The following is an 18,356-nucleotide window of genomic DNA, read 5'->3' as shown; positions in this document are numbered from 1 at the left end:
TTAAATATTTTATTTATTTATTCATGAGACAAACACACACAGAGAGAGAGAGAGAGAGAGAGAGAGAGAGAGAGAGAGAGGCAGAGACACAGGCAGAGAGAAGCAGGCTCCATGCAGGGAGCCTGATATGGGATTCGATCCTGGGTCTCCAGGATCAGGCCCTGGGTTGAAGGCAGGCGCTAAACCGCTGAGCCACCCAGGGATCCCCCTAATTCCTTTATTTAAGAGGAAAACCCTCATGTGTTTAACCCACCATTTGTCTGGGTTTTCTGCAACATGAAGCTAAACCTAATCCTACCTGACATTCCTAATAGTCCCTGGGTAATAGGAGGCCCTACAAAGAAAGAAGGCAGTTCCTGAAGAAATGGTTTTGGATTTCCTGTTCTCAAAACTCCCTTTTCTGATAAATGCTCCCACCCCTCACCCCATGGCCCTTCACAGTTCTGATTTAGTCCATTTGACTCTTCTTTCCTCCACACATAAATCCTCTGTACCTGCCCAGGCTGCCCAACTGGTATTTGGAATTGAGCTCCTATGAATGATTTAATTAGCAGTAGAACTTGACACAAATCATAGAATGGGACAGGCCATGATGGACCAGGTGTGAACTGATGAGTCTTCTAAGGGGGAGGAGCCGAGAGGATATGCAAAGAAGAAGGAGGTGCTCAAGGCAGAGAATTGAGTGGTGGACAGGCTTGGGTTATCCTTCTCTAGGCAGGGCATGGCTGCCTTTTGGTCCACATTCCTGCCTATTTCCCTACAATAATTTCTTCCCTCTTTTTACTTTAGTAGATTTCTACTAAAGTAAGACCAGCAGAACTTTCAGGGGACAGAGACATTTTTGGACGTGGTTTTCCAAGAGGCATGTTTTTAATTATGTGCCCAGGATTTTGTCTTATGTGGTAGTGAGAAGAATATAAAACTAAACGACATGACTTGCTTCCAATGAACATCTTGTGTTCTGCACTGAGAAACACATGATGGGAGTACTGTTACTATAGATTTTAATGTTGACATTTAAAGGTTTATGTGATTATAAATATAATTTTTCATAATTTTGACGTGCGGATCAAACAGAACAGTAGTAGTATCATGTTCTGTGTTTGCATTATTAGGGATGAACATTAAACATTGCATCTAATGGAGGCTCTCTAGCGGGTTAGGGTGACACCACATCAGGCCCCAAAGTGAGTCTGAAAATTTTGACTCCCCATTCTTTCATCCCCATTATATTATACAAAACCTACTGTGGCTACTATAGTCTATCTAGCAATAGCAAAAAATAGTCGAAAAAGTACTAAATATCTCTTCCACCATGACTACAAAAGCTTCACTTAAAGCACAAATTAGAAGCATAAAAATAAAATTACAGACTATATGGATTATTAGATGCAAGAAAGGGTTTTATAAGAAGAGTGTAGAAGTGCTTCAGCTGGAGCCTCTAATGTTAGACAAACATCTTTATCAGCTAGTTTAGGGCAGCTGATATAAATATTCAGAGGTAGAATATTTAACAGTAAGGATGGTAGTGATAGTATATTAGCATCGATGTAAGGATTTATGGTTTGCAAAGCATTTAAATTGTATTTTCTCATTCTGTAATTCACTTTTTTAGCTCCCCCCCTTTTTAAAATAGGCTTCATGCCCTGCATGGAGGCTGATGCCGGGCTTGAACCCACAACCCTGAGATCAAGACCTGGATGCTTAACCAACTGAACCACCCAGGTGTCCCATTCAGGCACATTACTTTTAAGGGCAGATTCAGTGAAGCTCACGGGTACCCTTGGTCATCCATTCTAATTTTTACTTACAGTTTGGGTTTGGCCAGAACTGGAGGGGGTTCTTTGACAGGTGACGAAGGCTCAGGGATTTTTGCTGCCTGTCCATTGAATCTCTCCGGGAAAGAATCAGGCCTGGTCTGGCTGGTGGTCACCATGCCACCCTCAGAAGAAGCTTCACTTCCTTTGTCATCTTCAGGCAGGTTGAAGTGCACACGGAGCCCAATCCTTGAACTGGACCGGGGCTCATTGTGGTTCACCAGAACTCCTTCGAGTTTGGGTTTAGGTGGTTGTTCCACAGAAGGAGGCTCTGGGTTGGGTGGGGATGGTTGTTGCTCAATAACAGCCAGGTTGGTGGTGGAATTGGCTGAGTGAAGAGACCCATTATTTCTGAGGTCTTCATTTCCTGAAAGGACAACAATAGGACCTGAGCTGTTAGCCTTATTCAAGAAGATCCAGAGAAGATTATAACTGTGAGCTGGGGCATGTATCCAAATCAGATGAGTATGCTGATGGGAGAATATTTGTCAAAAACTGTAACCATAATCTGGGGCATTAAAGAATGATGAGGATAAAAAAAAAAACAACCAAAAAACCAAAAAACAAAACAAAAAAACCCCCACTAAACTAAAAATCTAAGTACCATTTTGGAAAGAATATGAGAAATTTATAAAAGACCAAGGATATGTTTTCTTAGGGAATATAATAGATAACAGCAGGATAATGGGTGATGGTGGTGGTCATAAACATAATAAGAAATTGAAAATTGGATATTGTTCCCTAGTCTAAACTGTTCTGGGCTTTCAGGCACCCTTACCTCTTTTTTTTTTAAAGATTTTATTTATTTATTCATGAAAGACACAGAGAGAGAGTCAGAGACACAGGCAGAGGGAGAAGCAGGCTCCACGCAGGGAGCCTAATGCGGGACTCGATCCCAAGTCTCCAGGATCACATCCTGGGCTGAAGGTGGTGCCAAACCGCTGAGCCACCCGGGCTGCCCCGAACCCTTACCTCTTACATCAAGCTGGGCAATGCTTGATACTGTGCCGTATTTGTTGCTTGCAGTACATGTGAAGCACCCAGAATCTTCTGCAAACACCTCAGCAATGACCAAAGTACAAATCTCCTCTAAATATCAGTATAACAGAATGGTTACTGACTTAAATTGGGAAATGAAATTAAAAAATTTACTGATATCAGACGATGATTCTACAAAAGTCAATATAAGAAGTTGATTCTATTAGTTGATTGAAAATACTTAGTCCAAACAATTATCTGATTGGATTGACTGATGAATAGGCTAAATGAATCAAAGAATGTAGAACAGAAAACTCCACATTGACTATTGACAAGAGGATTTTACAATAATATTATATCTTAATATATTGTGAATTCCCAGATTATTTTGTTTTTATGTCAGCAATCCAGATGACAAAAATAGAACTGAGAAACAGTAAACTTACAATTCACAAAAACAAGTTAGGAGTTTAAGCAAAAGGAGATTTGTGCAAAATAAAAGGATTAATAAAATATTTTTAAGTCTAGGTCTCTCATTATGTCCATGGGGAACTTTTGCGCTGAGGTAATTTTAAATGAAGGCCACAATTTAAAACTGGGCAAGAAATATTGATTCTCAGATTGAACCACATGATTATTCCCTAAAATTATTATAGTTAGATACTCCTTAACAGCTAAGGAAGAGAAGTATAGAACAGTAGAATAAACTATCAATTATCACTCAGTGGACCTGACACTAAAAACAAAGTTAACAAAAGCATAGTTGGATTAGGAGGGACTTGGTATCTCACTGCTTTCATTATAACTGAATTGAATTAGTTGCCCAGCTTCTGGGAAGACTGGACAGGCAGCCACGGCAGGTGGTGTTGAGTACCTGCTCCATAGCTCTTCATCCTCCTTCCTCCTTCCTAATAGAATTCTCATTTTGTCCACCCTCCTTGGGGGGGATCACATTCTTCAAAGCAACTTGGCATCTCCCAGTCTCAGGTGGTGAATCATGATTGGTCATGCTAAGCTCTATTTTTGTGAAGTGATGGCATGCACCACACAATTTCAGTCAATGAAATAGGAGGGAAAGTCTCTTGGGGAGATCATGAGAAAGTTTTCCTTGCTCTTTGAAGAGAATAAAAGAGTTTCGTTCCCTAATTTTGCCTCTGCACTGTTCTGTCTGCATGCAAGACTCAGAACTGTGGCAACTGTCTTGGGTAGATGGGTAATACAAGCCTAAGCCTGAAGACAGTGGAATGGGAAATGAAAAAAAGGCTTGCCTCCCAATGATCGTAGACATACTAAATCATCTAATCTCAAGACAGTTCTCAGGACATCTTGCTATGTGAGAAAATACACTTCCCTAATGCTTAAGCCACTTTTAGTTAGGTCTTCTTCACTTGCTGCCAAGTATCCTAAATGATGGAGAAGCAAAGTTTGGTTTTGGTGCCTCTCTGTACTTTTTCTGAGCCATTGGTCTTCCTTCTCTCTGTTCTCTCTGTTCCCCTTCCCAAACATTTCTACTCTCAGCTTTCAACAGCCACTTTTAGAAAATGATCTGATTAATTTATTCCCACTACATTGTACCTGCCAGATAAAGTATTCTGTCTCCAAAGAGTATTTGCATATACAAGATGGAGGAAGAACTCCCTGGCTAAGAAATTTTAGATCATGGAGCTGGGAAAGGCAGCACTTGTTTTGGGAAGGGACCCCTTTTGGGTGACTCTGAAAGGATTTTGTGTATGAAATTGCCTATTGAAAAGCCTGGTCTGGACAAAAGTGTCAAAATGTGAAATATTTTAAAGGGGAAAAACACCACTCCACTATAAGCAATGCAAGAATAAGACTGCTCTGTTCTTTTCTACGTATCCTCAAGGCCCTTGTGTAGGGCTGTGCGATATGGATGTTCCATGTCTATTTCTGGAATGCTTTTCCATTCAGTTCTCAGAAGAAAGAATTATAATAATAAAACCCCAAACCATCATTCTTACTCAGGGGTACAAATACAATCTAATTTCCCAGGTTGATCACAGAGAACGCTTTCAGATGTTTACGCTGTGGCTTTTGAGTAACTTGTATTTTCTAGAGGTAAGAGCTTCACCTACTGTCACTCCCATGTCATCTGGTGTCTTCCCAACCAAATCTAATAACAACATGGACGTTTTATTGATTCTGCAAAGTTCAAAATCTGATGTCTTAAGATACATAAGCTAGGGAATTAGAATTGATCTAGCGTCATGGAAATTGCTCTGCCAAGTTTTGGGAGGTCAGGTGTAGGGGCCAAAAAGAGAGAGAAAATATTCCAAAGAAACATCACTTACAAACCGAGAACTAACTGCATTCATATTCAGTATGAAATATAAATTTCACATTTGCATGTGCTCCCCTCCTTTCCTTCTCCTACAATAATAGCTAGAGTTGGTTGGAATCTTGTTTCTAAAACCTTATTTTTCACTTTTTCTTGACACCAGTGTAACTTCAATATGTTTTATTATTTATATACTATCTATATAATCACTGATTTATATATATTATATACAACCACTGATCACATGCCAACAAAGTTAAAATAATCTTTACCTGGTTCTGCCATGGATCGAGGTTCTAAAAGAAAAAAAAAAGAAAGCTTCAAGCATTTATCTTACCAAGAGGTTATATTTTCATCAGAAGCTTCCTATAGAATTTCAATGTCTTGTATACTCATGCGTGATTTAATAAGATTAGTTCTGTAAGTGTGGAAGTAAAGCACCAATGACCTCGACAGGGACAGGACAGTTGTCACAGAAGGGTAGCAAGAGAGCTGTTAACCAAATGTTGCCACATCTTGGGACATACCTGACTTCCACTTGGGACATTTAAAGCCTTACTTAGGTAAGGAAAAGTTACTGGGTTAGGGATTCAGGAACCTTTTTTTTTTTTTTTTTTTTTTTTACTGGTACCCATTCAGCTTCACCTGAAACAAAGTTTGTGAAGATTAAGAGCTCATTTTCAGCTTTGGATTCTCACATCCTAATAAAATGTACACTATTATCTCCTGCTCTGAGGTTTCCAATATTAAGAGCCTCAGGACAGAGAACAAGAGAGCAGGTTCTTTATCTTAAAATTCTTTGGCATCCTGAAAGTGCCAGCACGGTACTGAATATAGGTGTTCAATTACAGGCATTCATAAGAGTTGGACTTCGTTACAATCTTTCAAACTGGTAGTTTTTTTTTCTCAGTTTAAATGGCATTCAGATTATATTATTGTTGCTGCTACTGTTGTTAAATATGAGAGCAGTTTGACTCATATATCAGTGACAGGCAGAGACAAATTAACAAAAAAGTAAACAAATTACAATGTATTTTATAACCAAAATGGGTCAAGGTGAAAGAAGTACATGATAAGAGAAAGAAGAGACCACTTGGATATATAAATAATTCTTACAGTAAAAAAGAACAAAACTTCAATATGAAAATGAGCAAAGGATATGATCAGGTAATTTAAAAATAAAGAAATACAAAGATCCAATAAACATGAGAAAAAGCTCCACCCCACATCTAATTAGTGAAGTATAGATTGAAACAAGTGTTCCCATTTGCGGTCTATAAAATTAGTGAAGATTAAAAAACTTTAATACCCATTGTTAATGAAGGTATGAGACAAATGGCATTCGCATATATTGCTGGTTGTAGTAGAATAAAGCTAGAACATTCATTTGGGATAGACCTGATTTATTCCTGGGATCTCTTTGTAATTATTAATAGCAGTCTCTTTCACTCTGAAAGTGTCCCAGATTGGATGATCAATTATGTGATTATCCTCAATTTAGCTCAATCCTTTGGGCTGGCATTTGGCAATACCTATTGAAAGCCTAAAACAGGGTGGATTTATAGTAGCAATTCTAGTACTCTTTATTCTATTTTTTTAAGATTTTATTTTTAAGTAATCTCTACACTCAACATGGGGCTTGAATCCACAACCTTGAGATCAAGAGTCACATACTCTACTGACTAAGCCAATCAGGCACTCTACTGACTAAGCCAATCAGGTACTCTAGTCTATAGATACAAATAATTTTTCTTTTAAATGCATTGAAGCAGTTTACAAAATAAAAGAATTTGCAAACAGTCTAAGTATTCAACAACAGATTAAGTAAATATAAAATTGATTGTGTCGATTTGTTTTTAAAGTATATTTATTAACATGAAAAGGTGTTCATGAAATGTTGAGTGAAAGAAATCAATTTACAAAAAAGTGTATGATTTATTTTTATTTTTGTAAAACACATGCATGGAGAAACTTTTGGAGAATAGACGACATAATATTAATAGGGTCTAGTTTGGAGGATTATGATTACAAGTAGTTCTTCTTTTATTCTCTTAATTATATTTTAAATTAGTTGTTAAAAAGTTATAGAAATGAACGACTACAATACATTTATAAAAATTAACTATCAGGAAAATAATTTTAAGGTATCAACTTACTTTTCTGTAAAATTCTAAAATCTGGAGAATCTTCTATCAAGGTCCCTTCTCTATACCACTCAACTTTAGGAGATGGAGCTCCTTTTACTCTGCATTCAAAGACAACCAGCTGACCTTCAGAGGCTGATAAATTTTGTAACATCTGTAATGAGAAGAATATTGTTAGAGCTAAAAACTATACATTTTTGGAATCTAGTCCCAGTGCTAAATTTTAGAAAAAGATACTATCACCTTCGTATCTGGATTTTCTCCAAATCTACATCTCCAGCAGTTTTAATTCTGTGGATATTCATCAAGTCTATTTTTGAAGATAGAATCATCTGAGCCCATATGAAGCTTTTCCCTCACTATCCTTTATCCTCTTCCTTTTCCTCTCTGTTGCAGTGCCAGACAACTTTATTAAATACTTGGTGACACATTTTGAGGGTTTGGAAAAATGCTAACTTTTGATAAAGTACTTCTGCTCTTTTTTTTTTTTTTTTTTTAAGATTGTATCTATTCATGAGAGACACGGTGAGAGAGGCAAAGACATAGACAGAGGGAGAAGCAGGCTCCTCACAGGAAGTCTGATGTGGGACTCAATCCCTGAACCTAGGATCACGCCCTGAGCCAAAGGCAGACGCTCAATTGCTGAGCCACCCAGGCGTCCCTAAGTACTTCTGTTCTTAAATGCCCAAGGGGAGTTTGGTTTCCAGAAATAATAACAATTTAAGAAATCTGCAGGAGTATCTACTAGGTGTAGTCAACGTGGTGGTAATGTATCTTTCCACACAAGAATGTCACCGTTCATGAGGTATAACATCTCTGTGGCTCAAATAACTGATTCTATTTTCCTGGGTTTGTCTTATTTACATACTGTAGTCCTGGAAATTGATTTTTGTTATCTTGTTTTCCTTATGTGTTCTTTACAGTATAGCTGCTTCAATGATCTGTTGAGGTATATAAACAATGACAATCTCTATAAAATCATAGTCACAAGTGGAATCTTATGTCATGGCAAAATATGAAAGCATTGTTAAATGCTTTTCCATACATCCATGGAAAAAAGGTTTACAAAAGCACTTTGGTTTTTTGTTTGTTTGTCAGAAGTAGGCTCTACACCCAGAACAGAGCCCAATGTGGGGCTTGAACTCACATCTCTGAGATCAGGATCTAAGATGAGATCAAGAGTCAGACGCTTAACCAACTGAACCACCCAGATACCCCAACAAAGCCACTTTGAACTGTAGCATATGAATATATTCTATAATAGACTCTCCTGAAGAATGGCACTCAAAGTTTCCATTCATAACCAGTCTTTCACTCATGATTTGTGAGCTTAAAGTCACACATTCTTTTGTGTAGTTGGTACTTTATTTGCACTGAGAGAGAGAGAGTGAGCACAAGAGTGCACAGTTGGAGGGAAAGGGGAGAGAGAGACTCTCTCAAGCAGATTTCAAGCTAAGAGCTGAGTCTGAGGCAGGGCTCAATCCCATGACCCTGAGATCATGACCTGAGCTGAAACCAAGAGTCTGATGCTTAACTGACTGAGCTGCCCAGGTACCCCTGGTGCTTCATTTGATTATTAAATTCTTCTTTGGCATGTCTTTGGGCATATTATTAGTTTTTTTTCATCTTATTATTTCTAGTGTTGGTGCAAACATTATAAACATGGAATGATTATGATTAACTTCCTCCACAAGGTCTGTTAGCTGCAAGGCTTTCTACTATTAGTATTTGGGGGTCTGCATAAAGAAAATATTGGCTCCTTCATCAGAGAAGGGGAAAGCTGGCATTTAGTTATTTTTTTGCTTTTGTCATTCACTGTTATAAATATTCTGTGATTATTTATAGTTATTTTAAGAACAATTTATGATAGTTTGTGCATGGCATGGCCTCATCATATTTATGACATTTGTCTAAGGAATATATAAGGGTGGGGATGACTACACAGCTTTAGCTATATATAGTGGATGACTTTTACCTCAGAGGTATGTAAGTTGATATTGTGAAAGCCAGGGGGCACTATAGTTCAACATTAGTGTTTTTTTTGTTTGTTTGTTTTTTGTTTTTTGTTTTTTTTGCACTCCCAAATTTGCTGAAGTAATTCAAGATGAGATTTGCACAGAGGGGTCTCTGAACTGATAAGGAACTATTGATAACAACAATTACAAAAAACCCACACAAGGGCAGCCCGGGTGGCTCAGTGGTTTGGCGCCACCTTCGGCCCAGGGCCTGATCCTGGAGACCTGGAATGGAGTCCCACGTGAGGCTCCCTGCATGGAGCCTGCTTCTCCCTCTGCCTGTGTCTCTGTCTCTGTCTCTCTCTCTCTCTCATGAATAAATAAATAAAATCTTAAAAAAAAAATCCCACCTTGTTATTCTTTGTCCACCCCAAACAACAACTTCTAGTGACAAGAAAAGAATGTTCTTAGTAAGCAGGGAACGTCAAGGAGTCTTGGGTGCTCCTGGCATCCAAGCGAATTCTGTGCTAAAGCGGCAGCTTTAAGGGCTAGTAAAAATTTTAATGGCAGTCAGACATTTCCCTGGGATTCATACAAAATAGAGTTTCATTCCTGAGGCAAACAAATTAGAAAAATAGACCAAGAAAAAAAAATGTTGATGGGGGCAGAAGGGATTGAATAAATTAAATATGACATATTTTTTAAGTGAATGTAAGAAGAGTGAGGTCAGTCTACATGTTCTGACATGGCTTGCAGTTCAGTTCAGATACATCAGCTAGTTCTCAATCCGTAAAGGTTACCCTAAAGCCTTGCTTGCAAGAGGATATCCATGAGAGACTATGTTGCTCGCAGTTGAGACCAACATTATTCATTTTGCAATTATTCATTTGACTTTGAAGGTCAAGACCTGTGTTCTATTTGAGAGTCCCGCCCAAATACCTCAGATACTTTAGTGTATATAATATGCCTGCTAAGTGTCTGTGATATGAGATGGAAACTCATTCCAGTTGATACGTTATCAATACTTAGTAAGAGAGGTGCCAAGGGTCATTTTATAAGCCACTTAGAAAAAGTTACTGAAAGTCATACTTTGAAGGATGATGATAGTTGTTACTGCTGAAAACTGTGCTTTTCTATGAAAGTCTCACGAGAAGGAGCTGACTCACACCAGGGTCCAAATCAATCAGACCATTTGAACACGGTGCAGATGGTGCCACGTTCAACACAGGAGTAGGTCTTAGGCTGTTATGAACAGCACAATATCTGCAGATCTGATCATAATCATCTGGACTTCACCGAAGATGAGTAAGATAAATGAAACACATTCCTCAACTAGCAAAGATTTAGTTAGTCTTAACTAGGAATTACAGATTTGGACTAAAGGAACTATAATGAAAGGTCTACAACCTCCTGAGGTAAACAGTATCCAAAGTGCAAATCTGTCTTGTGTGTCATCACCATACAGATCATCTGGGAAGACATTCTTTGTAGGTGACTTGACAGCACAGAGCCTCGAGAAGCATTTCTTCCACAGCCATTTGATATGGGACTTTTTTTCCCCTCTATGCCTCCTAAAGATACTCTGAAGCCACGAGGCAATGAAAGCAAAAATTCTTTAGTTAGCAGAAATGGAAGTTATTCACGACAGAATAAATATTACTATGTGTCTGCTTTGTGCCAAGCACTATGTCAGGTACTTTAAATATGAGTTGAAAGGACAGAGTTTGTATTTAGTAGATTCATACCCACAAATATAAAATAGGGATTACCCTGAGAAAACTCCCTTACTGGTTAAAAGATGTCAGCTACAAGGTTCATACTGTCATTTTACTTTTCTTTCTTTCTTTCTTTCTTTCTTTCTTTCTTTCTTTCTTTCTTTCTTTCTAGAGAGGGGTGAGGGGGTAAGGGCAAAGCAGGAGGGAGAGAGGAAATCTTAAGTAGCTCTGCACCCAGCATGAGCCCAAGGAGCCCGAAGCCAGCTTGATCTCACAGCCAAAATCAAGAGTCAGAGGCTTAACTGACTCAACCACCCAGGTTCACCCCATTCATTCCTTTTTAAATCCAGTTAATATTTGTGCACCTTAAAAGAGACAGGCTGAAAGTAAATGTGTATAGTGCTTTAGGCTGCAGTTGGATCAAAGAAGTTTTTATGAATAAAGAACTGTTTGACTGAGGACCCTCAGGTGCCCAGAGCAACAGTTAACCCAGAAAAGTTTCTGGAATTGTTGGGTTGGGAATTGTTGGGTTGGGAAAGGGGGCCCACGTAATCTTTAGAAATCTGGATCCGGCCAATGGCCCAGTTATTTCAGGGTTTTCCTGTTTCTGCTATTATATAATGAAGGACTCTTCAAATTCTCACTTCCCCTGCCCCCTTGCACTCTTCAAATTACTGCTGAAGCAGCTGGAGCCAGAGCTGCTGCAGCCTTGAAAGCCGGCCAGGGCAGCTGCTGTTAGAGTGGGAGCAGCGATAGCAGGAAGATTCTAACCTAATTTGATCATCTACCTCCCTTCTCACTCAAGAAGTGTGAGAGCTGTTTTCTCCCCCATAAATAGAGTGAAAATGCTTTTGATACTGTATAGAAGATGGAGGATAGTCTATTTCCATAAAATATTTTAAAATATAGATATCATCTATGAATAGAGCAATGAACTAGCATACGGTAGTTCTTAAACTATCATTGTTTTGCTGGTCAACCCTCCTTTTCATTTTAACTTTCTTTAAAAAGAAGATAATACTAGTACTTCCTTATCACCAAAGGAGACACAAGGAGTTAAATAAGACTCTGCTCTCTAATTTTTGCTTTAGAAAAATGGCTCCTTGCCATTACTGGCAAAGAAATGCTTTGTTGGGCAGTATAGAAAATGAGTCATAGGGGTTGGAATCCCAGAAGTCCCTAAAGAAATAAATAAAGCAGGAACAATCCAAACAAACATTTGCATATGATCAGTTATCATGGCTCAGGCCATGTGATTACCAACATCAGTAGCCCTGACTCAGAAATTTTCTGACACTGGCAATAACTATGACCTCAGTTCTGCCCTCACTGGTGGAAACAAACACAAGCACACCGTTGCTGATAAGTCTCTCTGGAATCTGAGCCATAGCCTATCCTTGTGCCGGGTGTCTGAACGATTCTGATCCCATTTACGGAGGCAAAAGCACATATCCTGAGGGCTGAGAAAACCTATTCAGAGTTTGGGTCTTTGTACTAAGGACTATTTTCCTACTATGGATCTAATGTTTTTGGAGATTTATCTAACAAACAGTATACACAGATGGTTCCCGACTTAGGATAGCTCAACTTATGATTTTTCAACTTTATCAATGGTGCCAAAGTGATACCCATTCAGTAGAAATTGTATTTCAAATTTTGAGTTTTTTATCTTTTACTGGCCTAGCAATGTGTGGTATGATCCCCTCTTGTGATGATAGACAGGAGCAGTGAGTCACAGCTTCCAGTCAGCCACGCAGTCACAAAGGCATACAACCGATATACCATGCCAACCATTTTATACCCATACAACTTTTCTGTTTTTCACTTTCAGTACAGTATTCAACAAATGATATGAGATATGCAACACTTTATTATAACATAGGCTTTGTATAAGGTGATTTTGCCCATTTTGCAGGCTAATGTAAGTGTTCCGAGCATGTTTAAGGTAGAGTAGGCAAAGCTAGGTATATTAAATGCATTTGGACCTATGATATTTTCAAGTTATAATTAGTTTACCAGGATGTAACTAATGATTAATTCATTTTCCCATTTTTCTTTGTCAAAGCAAATATGAATCTGCCAATTAAAGTATCTAATTGCAAGGAGGTATTAGAATCATCACACAAAAGCAGCTAAACCTGTTCTTTTGACTAGCCCATGAAAATTATTATTATTTTTAATAAATTAATTTTTTATTGGTGTTCAATTTGCCAACATACAGAATAACACCCAGTGCTCATCCCGTCAAGTGCCCCCCTCAGTGCCCGTCACCCATTCACCCCCAGCCCCCGCCCTCCTCCCCTTCCACCACCCCTAGTTCGTTTCCCAGATTTAGGAGTCTTTATGTTCTGTCTCCCTTTCTGGTATTTCCCACACATTTCTTCTCCCTTCCCTTATATTCCCTTTCACTATTATTTATATTCCCCAAATGAATGAGAACATACACTGTCCTTCTCTGATTGACTTACTTCACTCAGCATAATACCCTCCAGTTCCATCCACGTTGAAGCAAATGGTGGGTATTTGTCATTTCTAATGGCTGAGTAATATTCCATTGTATATATAAACCACATCTTCTTTATCCATTCATCTTTCGATGGACACCGAGGCTCCTTCCACAGTTTGGCTATTGTGGACATTGCTGCTATAAACATTGGGGTGCAGGTGTCCTGGTGTTTCATTGCATCTGAATCTTTGGGGTAAATCTCCAACAGTGCAATTGCTGGGTCGTAGGGCAGGTCTATTTTTAACTCTTTGAGGAACCTCCACACAGTTTTCCAGAGTGGCTGCACCAGTTCACATTCCCACCAACAGTGTAAGAGGGTTCCCTTTTCTCCGTATCCTCTCCAACATTTGTGGTTTCCTGCCTTGTTAATTTTCCCCATTCTCACTGGTGTGAGGTGGTATCTCATTGTGGTTTTGATTTGTATTTCCCTGATGGCAAGTGATGCAGAGCATTTTCTCATGTGCATGTTGGCCATGTCTATGTCTTCCTCTGTGAGATTTCTCTTCATGTCTTTTGCCCATTTCATGATTGGATTGTTTGTTTCTTTGGTGTTGAGTTTAATAAGTTCTTTATAGATCTTGGAAACTAGCCCTTTATCTGATATGTCATTTGCAAATATCTTCTCCCATTCTGTAGGTTGTCTTTTAGTTTTGTTGACTGTATCCTTTGCTGTGTAAAAGCTTGTTATCTTGATGAAGTCCCAATAGTTCATTTTTGCTTTTGTTTCTTTTGCCTTCGTGGATGTATCTTGCAAGAAGTTACTATGGCCGAGTTCAGAAAGGGTGTTGCCTGTGTTCTCCTCTAGGATTTTGATGGAATCTTGTCTCACATTTAGATCTTTCATCCATTTTGAGTTTATCTTTGTATATGGTGAAAGAGAGTGGTCTAGTTTCATTCTTCTGCATGTGGATGTCCAATTTTCCCAGCACCATTTATTGAAGAGACTGCCTTTCTTCCAATGGATAGTCTTTCCTCCTTTATCGAATATTAGTTGACCATAAAGTTCAGGGTCCACTTATAGGTTCTCTATTCTGTTCCATTGATCTATGTGTCTGTTTTTGTGCCAGTACCACACTGTCTTGATGACCACAGCTTTGTAGTACAACCTGAAATCTGGCATTGTGATGCCCCCAGATATGGTTTTCTTTTTTAAAATTCCCCTGGCTATTTGGGGTCTTTTCTGATTCCACACAAATCTTAAAATAAATAAAGTCCATGGTATTTTGATAGGGATTGCATTAAATGTGTAAATTGCCCTGGGTAACATTGACATTTTCACAATATTAATTCTTCCAATCCATGAGCATGGAATATTTTTCCATCTCTTTGTGTCTTCCTCAATTTCTTTCAGAAGTGTTCTATAGTTTTTAGGGTATAGATCCTTAACCTCTTTCGTTAGGTTTAGTCCTAGGTATCTTATGCTTTTGGGTGCAATTGTAAATGGGATTGACTCCTTAATTTCTCTTTCTTCAGTCTCATTGTTAGTGTATAGAAATGCCACTGACTTCTGGGCATTGATTTGTATCCTGTCACGCTACCAAATTGCTGTATGAGTTCTAGCAATCTTGGGGTGGAGGCTTTTGGGTTTTCTATGTAGAGTATCATGTCATCGACGAAGAGGGAGAGTTTGACTTCTTCTTTGCCAATTTGAATGCCTTTAATGTCTTTTTGTTGTCTGATTGCTGAGGCTAGGACTTCCAGTACTATGTTGAATAGCAGTGGTGAGAGTGGACATCCCTGTCTTGTTCCTGATCTTAGGGGAAAGGCTCCCAGTGCTTCCCCATTGAGAATGATATTTGCTGTGTAGCCCATGAAAATTAAATGTAAAAAGTAAGCACTAAAGTCCTATTGGATTTATTGGAATAATAAAAAGAGCTTTGGACCTATTATTTCCTTCATGGACTTCTATCTAGCTATTAGAGCCTTTGAGTTGCTTGGAAGGGACACAAAAGCAAATGGCTTTATTAGTGGCTATATGTACAAAAGTTATGCACTGGGGATGCAGATGCAGGGAAGACAGAATACCTGGGAAGCTTTGAAAGTGAGTAGAAGGAGACAAGGACACTTGTCTGGTGTCTGGCTGAGCAGGTGGTGGTGAGGAAGAGGAGAGAGGAGATTTCAGCTGGGACTGGGTATAAATTATTTTATAGTTTAGTTGCCTTGAAGAGTCAGCACTGTCTTTAGGGTGTGACAAAAGGGCATGAAAAATTAAAATATTCTGATTCAGGGCACCTGGGTAGCTCAGTAGGGTAAGCATCTGCCTTTGGCTCGGGTCATGATCCCAGACTCCTGGGACTGGCCCCACTTTGGGCTCCCTGCTCAGTGGGGAGTCTGCTTCTCTTTCTCCTGCTGCCCCTCACCCCTACTCGTACTCTCTTTCTTGCTCTCTCTCAAATAAATAAATTAAATCTTTTTAAAAAGTCCCAATTCTGCAGCACTTAAGCTCTAAGGCTAGATGACTTACTGAAATAAGAGACAATTAGAGGTAGCACTATTGGCTGTATTACGCACACGCAGACACACACACACACACCCCTATTCAAAGGTCCACTTATAACTCTTCACCAAAGTCTTATATTCTCCAAGTCACAAACATGTTGCTTTCCTACGTCAAGTCTTTGAAAATAGCAAGGCTGAAATTCCAAAAGCAGATTATAAGAAACAAACCCGAAAAATCAAAAGGCATCTTGCTTCCCATAAGAATGTCTGCCCAACTGATATGGATAAATGTGTCTCAATCTAGACTCTGCTTGATTTTGGAAAACCATTTTGGATGAACCGATATGATGGAACTTTCCTAAAACTGATGTTTCCACGGAAGTTTTGCATTTAGCTCTTCCTTTAGGGTTAATAGTCATTGGGAAATATACTGTTTTTGCCATTTTGGTTTGAACCATGATTTTTCAGCCTCAGGACTATTGATAATTTGGGCCAGAGAATTCTTTATTGTGGGAGGTGTAGAAGCTGCTTTTGAGCAATAAGCTTGAGCAATAGAAACTTGACCAAAGCAGAAGGGTGACAGCAACCACCGAGCTCAGTGCAAACAGGCTCAGTAAGCCATAGTTCCTAACCAACCAATGGGCTACTTACTACCTGGCACAGTTCCTAAGATTACCAAAAAAGAGAAAACCCCATATGCCCTCACTCCACTCTATAACTACACCCCCTCACTACTGCCTTGTCCTAGATAGTTTCTTCTTTGCTGTCCTGCCTGCTGCTCCCTTGCAGTGTAGTCAATAAACTTCTATCTCCTTTCTTTTGCTTTGGGTGATTTCTTTCATCACTCACACCCACTTGCCCCCACTCAGTCAGAACACCACATAGAAGGCTGTCATTCTATGCATTAGAAGACATTTAGCAGCATCTCTGGATGCCAACAGCATAATCTCCCTGTTGTGACAACCACCAATATTTACAAACATTAAAAATGCCCCTCAAGGAGATAAAGTTAACTCAGATTGAGAACCACTGCTCTAAACTAAAGCATACCTCTGACAGGACAAGATCTCTTTGGGCCTAAGTTTGGCGTTCATACAAACAATAATCTATATTCCAGGTACAGAGTCCATTCATGTGGTCTTCATAATACCAAAAAAAAAAAAAAATCAAATGGGACTCAATTTTCACTTTTAAATTTGTTGTCTTGGGCAACACATAAACAAAATCTATGTTATATAAAGGAAGGAATAATCAACTGGGAATTGGGAGAACTTGTTTCTAGTCTGGATTCTGCTACTAACTAGCTTTATGACATTGGATAAACTGCTTCATGTCCTTGGCCCTCCCTTGTGTTTTCATTTGTAAGCGAAAGTGGTGAGTAAATTTTCCAGTTCTAAATACAAAGACTACGAGACCCAGAATTTGATGCCACCGCAACAGTTGATACCGTGGAATAGAAAAAGAGAATTCTTTGTCCTAGTGTGTTCCTTTCTGTTAAGCCTCCTAAGAGCATTTAACTCCCATCTCCTTGAACACCAAAGACATGTGCCTGCAACCTGATTCCTCTGAAAGTCCTGAGAAACCTCTGCAGTAGTGAGTGGTTGGAAACTTACCATCTGACCCCCAGGTATGGCTATTGTATTTAACAGCAAGAATATGGCTGTAGAGATCAATGTGGTGAGTGGGGAAGACATTCCTCTCATTATGCAAACAAGTTATTAGAAATCTGGAACTTGTAGTGACATAGTAACAACTACCCAAAACCCCCAAACCTACACTGTACTTATAAAAGACCAAAACCCTGAGCTAAATCAGGAAACCTGGGATCCAACAATTTTGTATGAGTAGTATGGTATGTTTAAACCCATGACAGAAAGAAGTAATATTTTGATTACCTTTGTAAACACAGGAGCTGCAATGATAGGTTTTCCATCCAATCCTTGCAGATAGTTGGTAGGGCTCTGACACTATTAGAAGGGAATCAACAATAGATTCATTGTCACCATGATTACTACCTAGATGATAGATAGAACAAATCTACAGAATTTGGTGCCTCCAATTAATCTAAAACCAAAAGACTGTTATTTTCTAAGTCTATGAATCACAGACTTCAGACTTTATGCTGAACTGCTTGTATTTCTTTCTAGGTAATGGTGGTTGTTTTTTGTTTTTCGTTTTTGTTTTCATTTGTTAAATCTGCTCTTATAACTTGCTGTTCAATTCTAATATAACATGATGATTCTAATGATTTGGTTTCCAGGAGGGGTCACAGTGGTTGTAAATAAGTGCTGCCCACCCTCAACACACAAAGAAAGCTCTATTGCCTGTAAATAACCTTAAACCTCTGAGGAAGTTCCATAAAATCCAGGTCTCCACAGATCACAGCTTGAAAACTACTGGATTAGAACTAAAATGTGACCCCTCTGCATTACCAAATGGATTAAATAAGAAACTGAACTTTTTTTTAAAGTCATAGATCAATATGTTTACTTATACATAAATAAAT

The 18,356-nt window shown here is 38.8% G+C and overlaps 1 protein-coding gene across 6 annotated transcripts in view; it reads right to left on the bottom strand.

Annotated features, from left to right (window-relative positions):
• MYPN (myopalladin) overlaps nucleotides 1-18,356 on the bottom strand; it is a 110,199-nt gene that overhangs the window by 37,412 nt on the left and 54,431 nt on the right. For all 6 annotated transcript variants that reach the window (XM_072823302.1, XM_072823305.1, XM_072823303.1 and 3 more), the window contains 5 exons: nucleotides 17,746-17,817; nucleotides 7,248-7,389; nucleotides 5,364-5,387; nucleotides 2,790-2,906; nucleotides 1,812-2,184 (listed from right to left, as the gene is read on the bottom strand). In XM_072823302.1, the coding sequence (XP_072679403.1) occupies nucleotides 1,812-2,184; nucleotides 2,790-2,906; nucleotides 5,364-5,387; nucleotides 7,248-7,389; nucleotides 17,746-17,817 (728 nt within the window). The remainder of the gene's footprint in view (nucleotides 1-1,811; nucleotides 2,185-2,789; nucleotides 2,907-5,363; nucleotides 5,388-7,247; nucleotides 7,390-17,745; nucleotides 17,818-18,356) is intronic.

Source organism: Canis lupus, chromosome 4 (assembly GCF_048164855.1).
Source record: "Canis lupus baileyi chromosome 4, mCanLup2.hap1, whole genome shotgun sequence".
NCBI classification, from domain to species: domain Eukaryota; kingdom Metazoa; phylum Chordata; class Mammalia; order Carnivora; family Canidae; genus Canis; species Canis lupus.
Note: the sequence above shows the minus strand (reverse complement) of the source record. Positions and strands in the feature narration are given on the sequence as shown.